Genomic DNA, 13,901 nt, shown 5'->3' with positions numbered 1-13,901 from the left:
GCCCAGAGCTTGCCCAGGAAGGACAGGACACAAGGTGAGATACACCCTGGGTGGGACACCAGTCTACTGCAGAGCCCACAGACACGCACACCTGGGCCAGTTTTCCTAAAAGGAAGTTAACCTATCGGTATGTCTTTGGACAGCCAGGGAAAACCAGAGCACTCAGAGTAAACTCACATGAACACAGGGAAAATGCTATGTTAACCACTTCCCCACCCTACTGGCATATACTGTACAGTATGTACTGTATATATAAAATGTATATTGCAAGTTTCAATGCAAATCCTATATCCATCCTGTATTCTAACTCTAAAATCTGTCCAAATATTCCAGCCTTTATTGTTCGATTTTCCAGGATATAGCTGATTAAATTTGAATAAAGTCTACTTTAAAGAAAAAGACGAGCATTTCCTCTTACACCCTAAACATTTAAACCAATCCGACTGTCCAATTCCTAAATTCTCCAGTTGTGTGCTGCTGGGGCGAAGGGCTGGCCCATAATCCCAGGAAGAGACGGAATCTGTCTGGAAGAGGAATCGGCCAAGCCATGAGCTGGTAACTGTTATAGTCTTTTCATTTATTGTTTACCTCATATGCGTTATCCTTTTTCCAACCAATTCCGTATTAAGACAGTAAGAAACCAGTCTGAATTGTGTCCCAGATGATGCAGACTTCCTGTTGATTGTCTCTTCATGCCACAATCAAGGGAAGAGAATGGGATTTTTCTTTGCTTTTTATCTTAGGTACCCCAACATCCCAGGTTTTACGAAAACCTGCCGCATTTCCTGTTTAAAGACACAGTAGAAAATTGATTTTGACCGTTTCTGCTGTGGGCTCCTGCACACGGGCCATTGCAGCTGTGTAAGTGGAACAAGAACTGAGAAGCCGTTCCGGGGAGAAAAAATGAAAGAGTTCATCTACTGTAGGTATTCTATAAAACTGTAACAAACCAGGCGGAAATTGACTCTCTTTCTAGAGGCGATAAAGAGTTCAAGAACCTTTTCTTGCTTTGAAACCTGAAGAAGGCTCCACGGCCGAAACGTTGCGTTTTCTTTCTTCTTTTTTTCAGCATGGAATAAACCTATTACTTGTTCCTTTGCAGCCTACGCATGCTGACGCAGCTCCCCACCTGAACTACTCCATTAAATGTTCACACAGTAGATATGGATCTATTTGAACATAACAGATGGTGCAATTGGATTATGAAATGAATGCGCAATTAATTCAGTGGAGGAAGCAGAAACGGTTCTAGGCTGTAGTAACTCCTGAAACTGTACTCCAAATGGTCCATTTGTAGACAAAGCAAATGCTTTTCCTGTCCTTTTGATTTAAGAATAATAGTCCAAATAATGACATCACAGCAACAATAAGCTTCAAGATGGAGGAAGGTATTATGATTTTTAACACAATGCACATAAGTCTAGAAATTAACTGACAGCCAGCACCACTTTTATTTAACATTTTGCATTTATTTTATTTTACTATGCATTTCTGACTAGAACGCCAGAATTAATTGGGAGATAACTTATCAAAGTAAACAACAGCAAAAAAGTTAGATTTGTCAAATAAAAACATTTGACTAACATAGTATATCTTAAATAAACATTTTCTTTAGTGTGATATGTGATATGGAGAGTAAAAACACCTACACAAATAAGACAGTGGCTTTTAACAAAATGCCTGACCCATGTCTAAGTGAAGGGAGGGACGTAATTTAATTGAAAATGAAAGGAAAGAGATGGAACTATTGTCAGCCAATTATTCAGTCAGAGGACTGATGGAGTAAGATATCCAAGGCTAGTTTCACACTGTTTCCAAATATCTACCCTTAGCAAAAGGTTTGTGTGGAGAAACGCAGGTTTTAGCAGGTCACAGCTATCTGATTATCGAAATCAACCTTTGAAGCAAAGAGGAAATCGTCAATCTTTTACGACTCCTGTACTTTCATTACTGCAGATGCCTTTGTGATCTGATTCAAAATCTCCCTGAACATGTAAATATTGCCCTTTTAACGTACTGTACATGATGACTGCCAAAGGTATTTAACAACCTTGTAGCATGCGATCAATATCGACCATGGAAAATTGTTCTTTGGCACAAAGTACTGTAAGATTTAACCCCTTCCAAATTAACTAGAACAGGGGTGATCAAATCTGGAGAGACACAACCCAATAGGGTATATGGATCACTCTATAATAATTAATTTCTAAAATTTGGAATAAAAAGCAGGTAACTGATATGGCACATACAGTATGGCTTTTCTTACATTCCCCTTCTTACAGCCTTAAATCGATGGTTTAAGGGTGACCGATAGGTGGGTTGTGATTTTCCACACAGAACCAGGTTTACCCCTCAGTGAGATTTTCAAACATTGCCACGAGTGCATTCTGTTCAACCTCAACAGGGGGTTGAACAGAATTTCAACAGAAATTTCTCAATAGGGCGATTTATTGCTTACCGTAGATCATGGATACTATATTCAAATCTGTCTTGGGCTCAAAGTCTGAAAGTCAGTAAATCAGATCATTTTTCACAATTCATGGTTTGTAATGTCTGAAGAACTGGAGCCTCATAAAGTTTTGTTTTGCAGTAACCTTAAAACAGGCCAAGAGTAGTTCGGAGGTGGAAAAGTTCATCGACGTACAGTAGGCACTACTAGATCACAGGCATGAGGCGGAAAAAATTACAAACGTGATGTACGAGTGGTTCTACAGTGCGGTAAAAAAAAGAACGCCTCTGATCATCAGAGAGAAAAACGTTTTTAAAATATATCTGTTTTACGCTGAAAAGGACATTTATATTAAACGTTGATAATGCACATAAATACCTTCAATGGCAAAAAAAAAACCAGACAATTTACACTGTAAAATAAATTTGTCCATACAGTATGTGTGACAGAAGCACATGAAGAGGAATCCGAGACCGAATTCGAGATAAGTTAGCCATGTTGTAATATTACAAGGAAGACGGCACCACGCTGTCGTTTTGAGGACTGGTTTTCCTTCGACAGTTAAAAAGCACATAAAGCGAGTACGTGCTTAAATTAATGAAATTAGTCTTTAATATAGGCGACATCCGTGCTGCCGATTCCTCGGCTCTTTCCTCGCGGTGTGTCACCGAGGAGCGGAACCGAACCGCTCCAGCGGGGCTGTACCCCCCCCCCCGGGGCGATCGGGCGCTGCGCTGGACCTGCTGCAGGCTCAGTCAGGGACCGGTGGCGCCCCCCCCCCCCGCAGGCTTGTGCGCTGTTAGAAGTAGTCCCTCCTCCGAGTGTCATCGCTGATGAACGAGGGGTTATACTGTCCGGGATAGATGCAGGAGTGGCGAGTGCCGGGCAGTCCTGAGTAAGGGTATAGTCCGTTTCTCTCCAGCTCATGGTTTCTTAGAGCGGGCTGCAACATTTAAAAAAACAAACAAACAATGAAACGGAATTTCTGTACACAAGTACCTGTTTTCCCGTGGTACAGTAGATGTTTTTTTCGGCTTCTCAGCAGACACTGCAATTTAGTGAAGTTCGGCATTTTTGTCAAAAGTCTTTCTGAATTAGAGGACAAATGCTTTGTAAACCGCTGTACATGCACCAAAAATGTACACTACTATTTTGTAACTTGACAACCCAAAAGATAGAAATTCACTAAGCTCTACATTCTTTTTACCATTTTCTTTTGTTTTGCAGTGTGATGCAGATGCATATACTGTACAGGTACATGATGCAGATAACGTATTCGGGCCATCTGGTCTGATTCCAAGAATATACCCACTGTTTGCAATGCGGCCACTCTGTAATAATCAAACCTACAAAAGTACTACCTGGATTTAAATTACAGCAGAAATAAAGAAAGTCAGTAAATATTACAATTGATTTAAAGTTGTTGGAGAAGTTAACGTGAGACTTGAAGCTAGGTAGTTTTGACAAACGCATTTTCTTTAGCAGGAAATATTGTTATTCTGTGATCACCTGGTCATATCCTGTGCAAAACAATTTCTAAGTGGATATGTGGGTTCGTTTCAGATGACACACTCCACTACCACACTGCAGTTCCGAGGCAAAGGAAGGAGGCACTAATGTTGCTGCATTTTCTTTTAAGAGAAAAATAATTAGCAGTAGGTTATTGGAGTTAAATGCAAAAGGAAGCTAAAACATTTAAAGGAAAACTCAATACAAACAAAGTACTTAGTACTGTGAAACCAGCATATCGGAACAATACTGATAAACAGCAACAGCAATATCTAAAAACTATACGTACAGAATAATATATGTCAGTCATCTGAAGAAGGTTTTTGGTGCTTCCATTCTCCTGCATTTCTATCGTCTCTCTCCCCCACTCCACGGAGATTCTGTTACTCTTTGGATACTCTGCGTAAGGAGACATTTGAAACTCTCCGCTCTTGAAGATTAGTTTACTGATGTCATTTTTGTCCTTCCTGTGAACAGTAAGAGAATTGATAATGTCCTGTAAGAAATATTTTAAAGCAGGGTTTTGGATTTTAATATTTGAAGAGCTTTTTTTCTTGTGTTAATTGCCTTGAATGTGATTTCTTTACAATATTCAAGCAGTGAACTGATTTTGTGTATTAAATTACATCTTAATAAATTCTTTTTAGAATCAAATTAGATAATATTGCAAACATTGAACGCATTAATTATTAGCATTTTCTGAAGAAACAGAATAGTATTTATCTGGTAAAGACAACGTGCACTGCAAGTGCCTCAAGTTGTTTTCATATCTTCTTCTTGACAGAAAGTTGGCTCATTGTCATTAAGTCCAATGTTAAGTTTTTAAATACAGAAAGCATGATGCCCCTTTCTTATTTTCAGGTAACGTCGATGTATTTTAGATATACACATTTACACATGTAGAACGTACAGACAAGGAATACTGTACAAAGTCACACTAGTTAAATCTTGAAATTCTGAAGCATTTTTGTTTTGGAAGAGCTGTTCCAGTACTACAGAAATGTCAGTCAGTAAGAGGAATCAACAGTACTGTAAGGTTTTCCTTGTCTTATATGAGCTACAGAAGCCTCATTGTAAGTCTATTTATGTACCCTTCCATAAACAGCCTTATCTAAATCACCCCTTTGCAATGACCTCAACATAACTAGATGAAGCAGACCAATGTCCAAAGATCCAAAGATCATTCAGTAACCTTTTATGTGTAAAACCTACATAAAAATAGTTACAGCATGTAACATAACTGCAGCCTGAAAAAACACAGCGATCAGAAATGTGATCAGAAATAAAGCATTTTTCTCCCTAGGCAACTGACTATTTTAGGCATTGCATTTGATATTATTTTTAACAATGGATTATAAAGTAAATATTCATATGCACTTTAAATAGTACAGATCTCAGTAATAAGCTGCTGATACAGGCACCCAGATACAAATGTGCCCTGAACTACACACCCACTATGAGCAAAAATCCCTCACAATGAATTAATGTAACTTGTAAGTAAAAGTCAGAGGTGCTACACTCACCTGCAACAGGTAACTATTAGAACAATTAACAAAATTAACAGCAAGCCACCTCCAGCAGGGAATACGACCAGAGCAATAAGTTTGTAAACTGAAAAAAAGAGAAAATACAATTGCAAAACATGTACTGTAATCTAATAGACTAAACTCCACACAGTTTATATGGCTAATTATGAAAGAGCTTACTCACTGTTTCCACAATTGAATCCTCCAAATCCAAAAGGACAGCTGCAATATAAGCATATATAATTTACCTCCTACATCATTAATTCTGTAATAAAACATTTTATGTTTAACACATCTTTATCAATTTGCTTTTTCTAATCATTCCTCTTACCTGACACAGGTGCCATTTTCCAGTTTATAACCATCATTACAGGCTAAGAAAGAGAAGGGTGACAATAATGAAGAGACAAGAAGCATTTTGTTTTTTTACTTGAAAAAATAATTTGCATTCTATGTTACATCTCTTACAGACAGTTTTCATATTTTATTTTTCAAATAGTTTTCAATAAAGCAATGCAAGCACAATTCTTGGCAGTGTGTTCTGATGGGGTTAGTTCCCTGGATTATCTGCAAAACCATACATTTATTATACATGTCTTTCAAACTTCACATCTGTGCATTTTTAAGGTCAAATTGCAGTTTGACTTTACATGTATTTTCACTTTATTCACATTTCACACTTATTTATGAGTTCAGAAATGTTTCAAGTGTTCACTATATCTCTCACAGCTGATAGTACAGGAGGACAAAGACTATAAGAGGAAACCGATGCCTTAAGAACTGAGAGATGGTGATATTATATACTGTTGGTAATTACACATAAAAAACCTTTTCCCTTGTAATCCGTCAGTTAAAATCTTATGCTTTTGTGCGTAGATGTCCTATTAACACCGTAGTTCATATACTGGATATTTAACAAGATATAGCAACAATATATTCAAAGTTTTAATAAACCATTAAAGATATTTTATTATTGTTTAATGAAAGTTAATAGTTAATAATAGCTTAAATACTTTCCAAAGATTTATCAAAAAACAAAGCATGATATCCGCATTAAAGTTCTCCTTATTACTGTATTTAACAACACATACAGTATGTGATGTCTTATTACTACGTACAACTATCTATCTATGAAACCTTAATAAGGTATTGATAACTAGCAGCTGAAACAGTTAATCAGGTAAATGGAGTGCACCTCCTGTAGATTCTGAGGACGGCCATACCTCTGCATGATAAATCTTCAGCGCTGTATTTGAAGTATCCTGGCAGGCATTCACAGACTTCAATCCCACTGCTGTCACTGCATGTGGACCTCTCAGTGTCACACCGTGAATTATTTTTGGCACACAAACTGTCAGCTGCAGAACAGAACCAGGATATGGGTTTGGGTTTCAAACATCCACTATACTGAATTGTACCCGCAACTAATTACCTGTACCTTTTTTTTCATGCATAGTGCTAAAATCCAGCAAATATAAATTCTAAGAAATGAAAATGATACCTTGTATGTAGGTTTTTTTCTGAGGGGGAGTACTCATGCTGAGGCAGAAATGAGGCGGAGCACAATTCCTAACTAACTCATTTGAGTTTCCAAACCACCTGAACAGGGCGGACTTCATACACTATGTTCTCTTTTGTCAGGCTTGGATGATCTATCCCAGTTTCTTTTTCATAATCTGAAAAGACACTGGGGTGGATAACCCAAGCCTGACACCCAGTAGAAGATTTAAGCACAGTGAAGTGTTTTGTGATTTTGGTGAAATGAAACACTTAAACGTAAGTGAGGTCAGAGTCAATGGGCAACATAGCAAAGATTTACTGAATTATTGCAAAACTGATTAAAAAAGAATATAGAGTGCAGTCATAATGCATTTTGATATAAATTATAATGTTCATACAAATCTTCTGTTTCTTAACTAATTCCTTATTCATATAACATCATCTACTGATTGTGGAACAAGTTAAAGTTTATTCCTGAAGAAGGCTGCACAGCCGAAACATTCTGTTTTCTTTCTTCTCTTTTCAGCAGGGAATAAACCTTTACTTGTTCCTTTGCAGCCTACGCATGCTGACGCAGCTGCCCACCTGCACTACCTACTGATTACACTGTGTAAGTGTTAATGAAGACGTAGGTAAAAACAAGAGAGATCTACCTCTGTAGGACAGGCTGCACCGATGAACAACGCAACACCCTGTTGTAGCTGGAGAGCAGTTCTTCAGGTATTCATTTATATTCCTAAGCACATCCACACTGGTGACATTAGCAGTCACTGAGAATATGTTCACAGCAGAACAACGGATCCCGTCGGCCTCACTTAAAGATAAGACAAATCACATATAGATATTTTTGTTAGAATGCAATGTTAAGAAGTCTTAAACGTGTACAATTGCAACAAATCATTGCAGTTTTAATTCAAACCCATAAACTGTGTAGTGCATGTTCAGGGATACCTCTACTATTATTTATATAATTTTCCCATTTTCCTTGAAAATTGCAAACTTGCACCTTTTTAAATGAATAAACCAGGAGTAAATAATGTTCTGTGCTGCTGTCAAAACATAAGTAACATCACTGACAATAAAAGCTATGAAGCTAACAGGCCTGAGACTACAATAAAAACTATAGGTTTCAGTTTCAGTTTGTAGAAGGAAAATCTGAGAAACTGACCACATTTCGATACCCTGTTGGAAAATGTATTAAGCATGTTAACCATTAACACAGCTTCTGTGTTAAGCACAGTCAAGTTTAAATAAAATGAAGATTATTCATTAACAAAACATACCTTGAAACAGTAACTGTTGACTTAGAATAACCCCCTAAGAGTGAAAGTGATGCATTGAGCTGAAAAAAAGGAATATGTTAAGATTATTAAGATTATATACCCTATTTCTTAAGACACGTGTAAAACACTTACATATTTGCATCCAATTTAGTGGCTTCTGCTAGGAAACAGAAGCATAGTACAGTCTCTGTTCTACTGAACCTATAATTCTGAAATCAAACAGGTAATAATTATAATCTCATTACACTTCACAAATTAAAAGACCTGATTAATTATTAATTGTACATCGAATGAACAAAACCCGATGCCACGGGGTGTTTCTTTGAGCTCCTCAATAGCATCCTCCTACCTGCCCCGAACCAGGAGGACAGAACGTTACAGAGGGTTCCTGCCTACTAATTGGGCATCACCAGGTCCAACATGAATGGCCAGACTTCAGCCTCTTGGTTGCATTTCTAGTCATGATGAGGCGGCCATTATCTCTTCTAGACGGAAGCCATTTAAAAATCTAGATGGACTTTCATCAGTCCTAATGTTGAAAATCTTCAGTTTAACCAACAGGAATACGAGGGTTATGGGACATAGAGCAATGCATTGCAGCATTACTAAGAGACTGGGAAATTATTCATAATAAAAAACACACAGTTGAACACATTTGCACCTCACATGCTGCACTCTGCAACTGTACATTATGAGCTAGATTAACCTGTGGTCTGAATTAAATGATATTTTTTTAACAGAAATGGATTTGAATTTTACTATGGAGGCTTTGTGTTCCCTGTTTAAAAAAACTGCCTTTCACCCGGCTCCTTACTTCACATTAACTGCTTTATAAGAGCAGACAGCGTGCACAAAAGAAGGACACCCTACCGTTACTAGGCAGGTTCAACACTAGAAAACTCAAAGTGCATAGAAGTCAAAACCAGCCTTACCATTTGGATTATTTCTCGTTGCATTTCATGCTCATCAAAGCGTCTGTCCGTTGTGTTCGCTAGGTGCACATTTTTGACCGTGAAGGTACCCAGAAAAGTCTTTGCTATGGAAAGAGTTGCAGAATTGAAATAAACGAAATAAAGACTCTCCACCATAGTAATCAGCAATGGAGAGAATACACCTCAAAAGTAGTGGAGATTAGTCATCTTAATGTTAATGTATAAATTAAACTAGTATAAGAAGGGACCGTGCACCTCTAACTTTGCTAGAAAAATATTTGAATTAACAATAGATTTGTTAACAAAGGCCTTGAACATGAACATGATGAACTGCAAAGTAATATTTACAGCTGAGCTGTTTAAGCACTGGTGATCTATGATAAGGCCTTATTTCATAAGTATTTTATGACCCTTCACATAATGTACTTTACTTTATTACAAAAGTGAAGCATAGTTTCCCGTTAGGGAATTACTTTTACAGTAATATTTTTCAATAAGTTGGCATCCCTAATTCTTTTTGTGAAGTATTTTCATTTTTATTTCCAAGAGGTGGATTAAAGGCAGGGCTTTTGCTCAGGTGCACTTAATATATCTCATCCAGCGAAGACTTGTCATTATGAAAGCTCTGTACATTCAGTCTAGCAGGTGCTTCTGTCTTACCGCGGTTACATGTCCTTCCTTTTTCCAAGCTGTAGCCCAGGGGACACTCACAGGTGAAGGAGCCTTTAGTGTTGACACACGTGGAGCCGGAGGGACAGGGGCTGGACACGCACTCATCCACATCTGAGCAGGACATAAGTGGAAGAGGGGATTAAACGGCCTAGTAATACATTTAGATTGCAGACCAGTGTAAAGTCTGCACCAATCCCGTCTTTACATTGCACAGGCACAGTGTTCACCAGACATTGCAGGATTGTAATTGTTCCAAATGCTTTCTGTTGCTATAATATTTCATTGAGGTACATTTGAAACTCACATTTGAGATCTAATTTGGATAGATTGTGAACATTTGCCTTGTTGTTTCCTTTTGATCTGTCTTGTTCATCTTTTGCTTTACTAAGCATCTCCAGATATTAAGTCAAGTAGGCAGTGTAAGATTTGAAGTACAATTTTAATTTTGTTCAGTCAAGCTTTCCTTATGGCAGTTTGATTGTTAGGATTCTATTATTTCTTATTATTTCTAACTTAAAGCTTCAGTTAGTTTGGTGGCCATTCAAGTTGGCCTTTTAGAACACCAGCTTTCAGTTTACTTTCCAAATACCTTTTCACCATGTCTGCAACTTCAATCCTGGAGCTACAGGTAAAGTAAATTTCTCAAATTAAAAATATCCATCTGTAGGAAGATTTAAGGTACTTAATATTTTCTCCTTCACCTAACGAGAAAAAAATATGGTTTCAGCTTCTCTCCCCGCATTCTCTCAGCTTACAAGCGAAAAGCAGATCAAAGCAATGCATCATGGAAAAAAGAGGATACTGCAACCTTTTTTAAAATATATGTCTTAGATTTCTCACATCATTGTTTGAGACTTTTCACAGAAAGGGCTAAATCTGAATTAAACACACGAAAAGTTACAATGGCCAGCAATTCTGATAAAAACAACAGGTTTACTTTGGGGGTTTTTTCTATGTGCTGAACAGGAAGACTTCACCTTCGGTGCAGTTATCCCCTCTCCAGGACGACGGACAAATACAGTGAGATTTTCCAGGACTACATTTCCCACCATTTGCACAAGGATTTGGCTGGCACTTGTTCCCTGTTGAAAATAAAAGAGACAATATAAGAAAAAAGACCCATCTATTCTGTTGTGATAAGCAATAGGGCAAGCGTTAAAGGCTGTGGTAGTATCGAAATCTATTGAAACCCATCTGGAACTGTCTCAGGGCTGAATACTCAAGCACTGTGGAATGATGGGAGCCCATGAGGAAGTGGGAGAAATCCCAGCTCATAGATGTAGGCCTGTTTGTGATCTGCTTGTTATGCTAAGCTACAGTACATCCTGAAGCTGGCCTCTTGAACAGTCCAATCAGAATACAACTGGGACTAATACAGTAAGTGGCAAATCAAGGCACATCTGAGCCTCAGTGCAGCTTCTGAGCTCCTCTGACTGAATTCCAGGACAGTGACGTTCAAACAAATATTGAACACAGCAATTCTCAGCCTTCTTATCTCATTCAGCAACATTTTTTTAAAGTTATCTGACATGGCTGAGGTTCCGGCTAATGTGTCCGTATGGTTTATTCATAACACATGCAATTGCCAAGTGGAGACCAGAAAAGTAATTGTAAAACACCTTGCGTGATGAGCCAAATTCTATGTAGTTTACATATGCAGTATCTTATATCTGCCATACCAATAAAAAGGATTATCTACAGACACTACCAGGCTTGACATTTCTACTGCAACATTTCTTGTGTTTATACTGTACAGACCAACACAAAAAAGAAAGGCTGATATTTTAATACATCATAATGGCTGTTTAACCTTTGTACACTTACTCAGACACCAGAAGAGGAAAATTTAATTAAATTTCATGCTGGTTATGGTCGAGAGAAATCGTTTTTTTTCTTCAATTACACATTGTCTTGAACACAATTAATTTATATTTTGCCACAGTCTTAAATATTCTTGAATCACTGTAAAATGTTAATAACTGAAACATTTTTTAAAGTGATAGGAGGCTACTTAACACTGATATCTTACTAATTTAAGAACCTATTTAAGTTTCTTACACCCAGCAGATTGCATTTTAAGTATGAGTACAGAATATGCACGCATGTAAAAATAACTCTAACTAAATAAACTAAGCTTGAAAAAGCACCATTTTGAAAAAAGTCTTAGATTGACATATCATGTACACCTTCTACAAAATGCAAGAAAGCAATAACAAAGGCAAAAGGAATGCCAGTTTAATATTTGCCTATTTTATTGACCATCTAAATTCCTGAAGTGAAATTTTATTGTGGCACAACACTAGATGGAGCTGTTATATTACTAACTGGGAAGTTCAGCTTTAGGTAAGGAAAAAACCTCTGACAATTAAGGAAATGTCTCCCAATATGATTTAGTAGGTATCAATATTCAGGTTAATATATTAGAACTCATATGACAGTCATGTGATTTCAGGTGAGGCACCCCCTGAAGAAACATGCCAAGCTAGATGACTTTACCTGGTGGAAGTGTCGTAGTTGCTGGAGCTGTTGTACTTGTAAGCTGGGCGATTGTGGTTGCTTTCTCAGTGAGTTTCTCAGTTGCAGATGTGGATGTAACAGTACTGCTCACCATAGTACTCCTGTAAAAACCTGTCGTTTGTTCAGTTTTTCCTGGTGTTTTGCCCGGTGTAGCAGTACTTGTTTCTAATACCAAGGTTGACACATTTGTAGGACGAACGCTAGTCCTCAAAGAGACCTGAGTGTGAGTTCCTTCAGTTCTTGCTGGTGAGAGATGCTGAGAGGTTGAGTCTGTGCTCAGGGGCTGGGAAGTTGTGGCCCAGGAGGTACTGTGTTCCGTCTGAATCGTCCGAGTCTCCTCTGTTGTGCCTGGCGCATAGAAACGGGTTGTTACCGGGGGTGAAGTCATGATCACCTGGGTGTCTTGTTCAGTCAGAGGTGTCCTTTCGGTGATGCTCTTCTGTGTTGTAGGAGGGTTCTCTACAGTAGTTTTCTCCACCTTTTCCATTTTCGAAGTGAACAACTCTGTAACAGAGCCGTTGGTGACTAAGGATTCAGACGAACCAATTTCAGTGGAGGGGTCTTTCGCTGTGGTCTCCGATTCTGTTCGTGATGGTGGGCCTGTGGTTATGCTTGCATGTGTAACATCCTCTGGTGGGAGCGACTGGTTTCCATCTGTATTGTTATCTGTCCTGGGGAGCGGAGGCCCAGTTGAAGTGTCAGTGTCAGTAAGACTATGGGTAATGGACGTCACTGAGCGATCCCCATCTGCCCATGAGCTGTTTGTAAATGGCACGCTGTAATTGGAAAACAACGATGGTGGCACGGACGAAGAGGAAGAGGAAGAGGAAGTGGAAGTGGAAGTGGAAGTGGAAGAGGAAGAGGAAGAGGAAGAAGAGAACCCAGTTTTGGAGGAGGAGGGAGAACTCTGAGACATGACAGCAGAGCTGCTCGTTTCTGGATCTTCCGTGATACTCCAGGAAGAATTGAGAGGTGGAGTAGCATTGGGGGTACTGTCTGATGTTGTGGGTAAAGACGGATGAGTTACATTAGGAGGGCCGGTGCTGGGGTTTTCACCGCTGGAGACGTTGGTGGTGAGGTGTCTTGATCCCATGGTGCTCTGCCTGTGCTCAGGCCCAGTGGACGTCAGCTCAGATGTTGTCAGGTCCCCCTCGGTGCTGTTCCAAGGTTCGCTTCTCCCGGTGTTCGTTTGGGAATGATCTGAGAATTGCGTTCCCTCAGCGTAAGGAGAGGTGCTATTCGTGGATAAAGACAACAAAGTCCTGGAAGAGATGTAAGTGCTGTCTGTCCGAGAAGGGGACTTCCATTCCACCAGATGCGTTCCTGTGTGGACATCAGTTTGAGGACTGTGTTCAGTGGCTGAAAAAAAGGAACAGGAAATATGTGAGGAAGCTGGATCTTAACAGTAACCTCCTTAAAACAGACTTGGCAATAATGCAAATTATTCTTGGTGTGGTCTGGACCACAGACAGCATTCATTACATGTCTTAAACGCTGGTGAGAAGTACTGATT

General features: G+C 38.8%; 1 protein-coding gene across 1 annotated transcript in view; it reads right to left on the bottom strand.

The window, feature by feature from the left end:
• Window positions 1–1,448: 1,448 nt before the first annotated feature.
• heg1 (heart development protein with EGF-like domains 1) overlaps window positions 1,449–13,901 on the bottom strand; it is a 29,417-nt gene continuing 16,964 nt past the window's right edge. Inside the window, exons 2-13 of the mRNA XM_088930329.1 lie at window positions 12,368–13,747; window positions 10,849–10,953; window positions 9,860–9,982; window positions 9,200–9,303; window positions 8,268–8,326; window positions 7,638–7,798; window positions 6,708–6,842; window positions 5,816–5,858; window positions 5,669–5,706; window positions 5,482–5,569; window positions 4,248–4,425; window positions 1,449–3,392 (exon numbers count right to left, since the gene is read on the bottom strand). Of these exons, the coding sequence (XP_088786455.1) occupies window positions 3,249–3,392; window positions 4,248–4,425; window positions 5,482–5,569; window positions 5,669–5,706; window positions 5,816–5,858; window positions 6,708–6,842; window positions 7,638–7,798; window positions 8,268–8,326; window positions 9,200–9,303; window positions 9,860–9,982; window positions 10,849–10,953; window positions 12,368–13,747 (2,558 nt within the window). The 3' untranslated portion in view covers window positions 1,449–3,248. The remainder of the gene's footprint in view (window positions 3,393–4,247; window positions 4,426–5,481; window positions 5,570–5,668; window positions 5,707–5,815; window positions 5,859–6,707; window positions 6,843–7,637; window positions 7,799–8,267; window positions 8,327–9,199; window positions 9,304–9,859; window positions 9,983–10,848; window positions 10,954–12,367; window positions 13,748–13,901) is intronic.

The sequence above is a fragment of the Atractosteus spatula genome, chromosome 13, assembly GCF_055471065.1.
Source record: "Atractosteus spatula isolate fAtrSpa1 chromosome 13, fAtrSpa1.hap1, whole genome shotgun sequence".
Classification (NCBI taxonomy): Eukaryota; Metazoa; Chordata; class Actinopteri; order Semionotiformes; family Lepisosteidae; genus Atractosteus; species Atractosteus spatula.
This window is presented reverse-complemented; position numbering and strand designations above follow the sequence as displayed.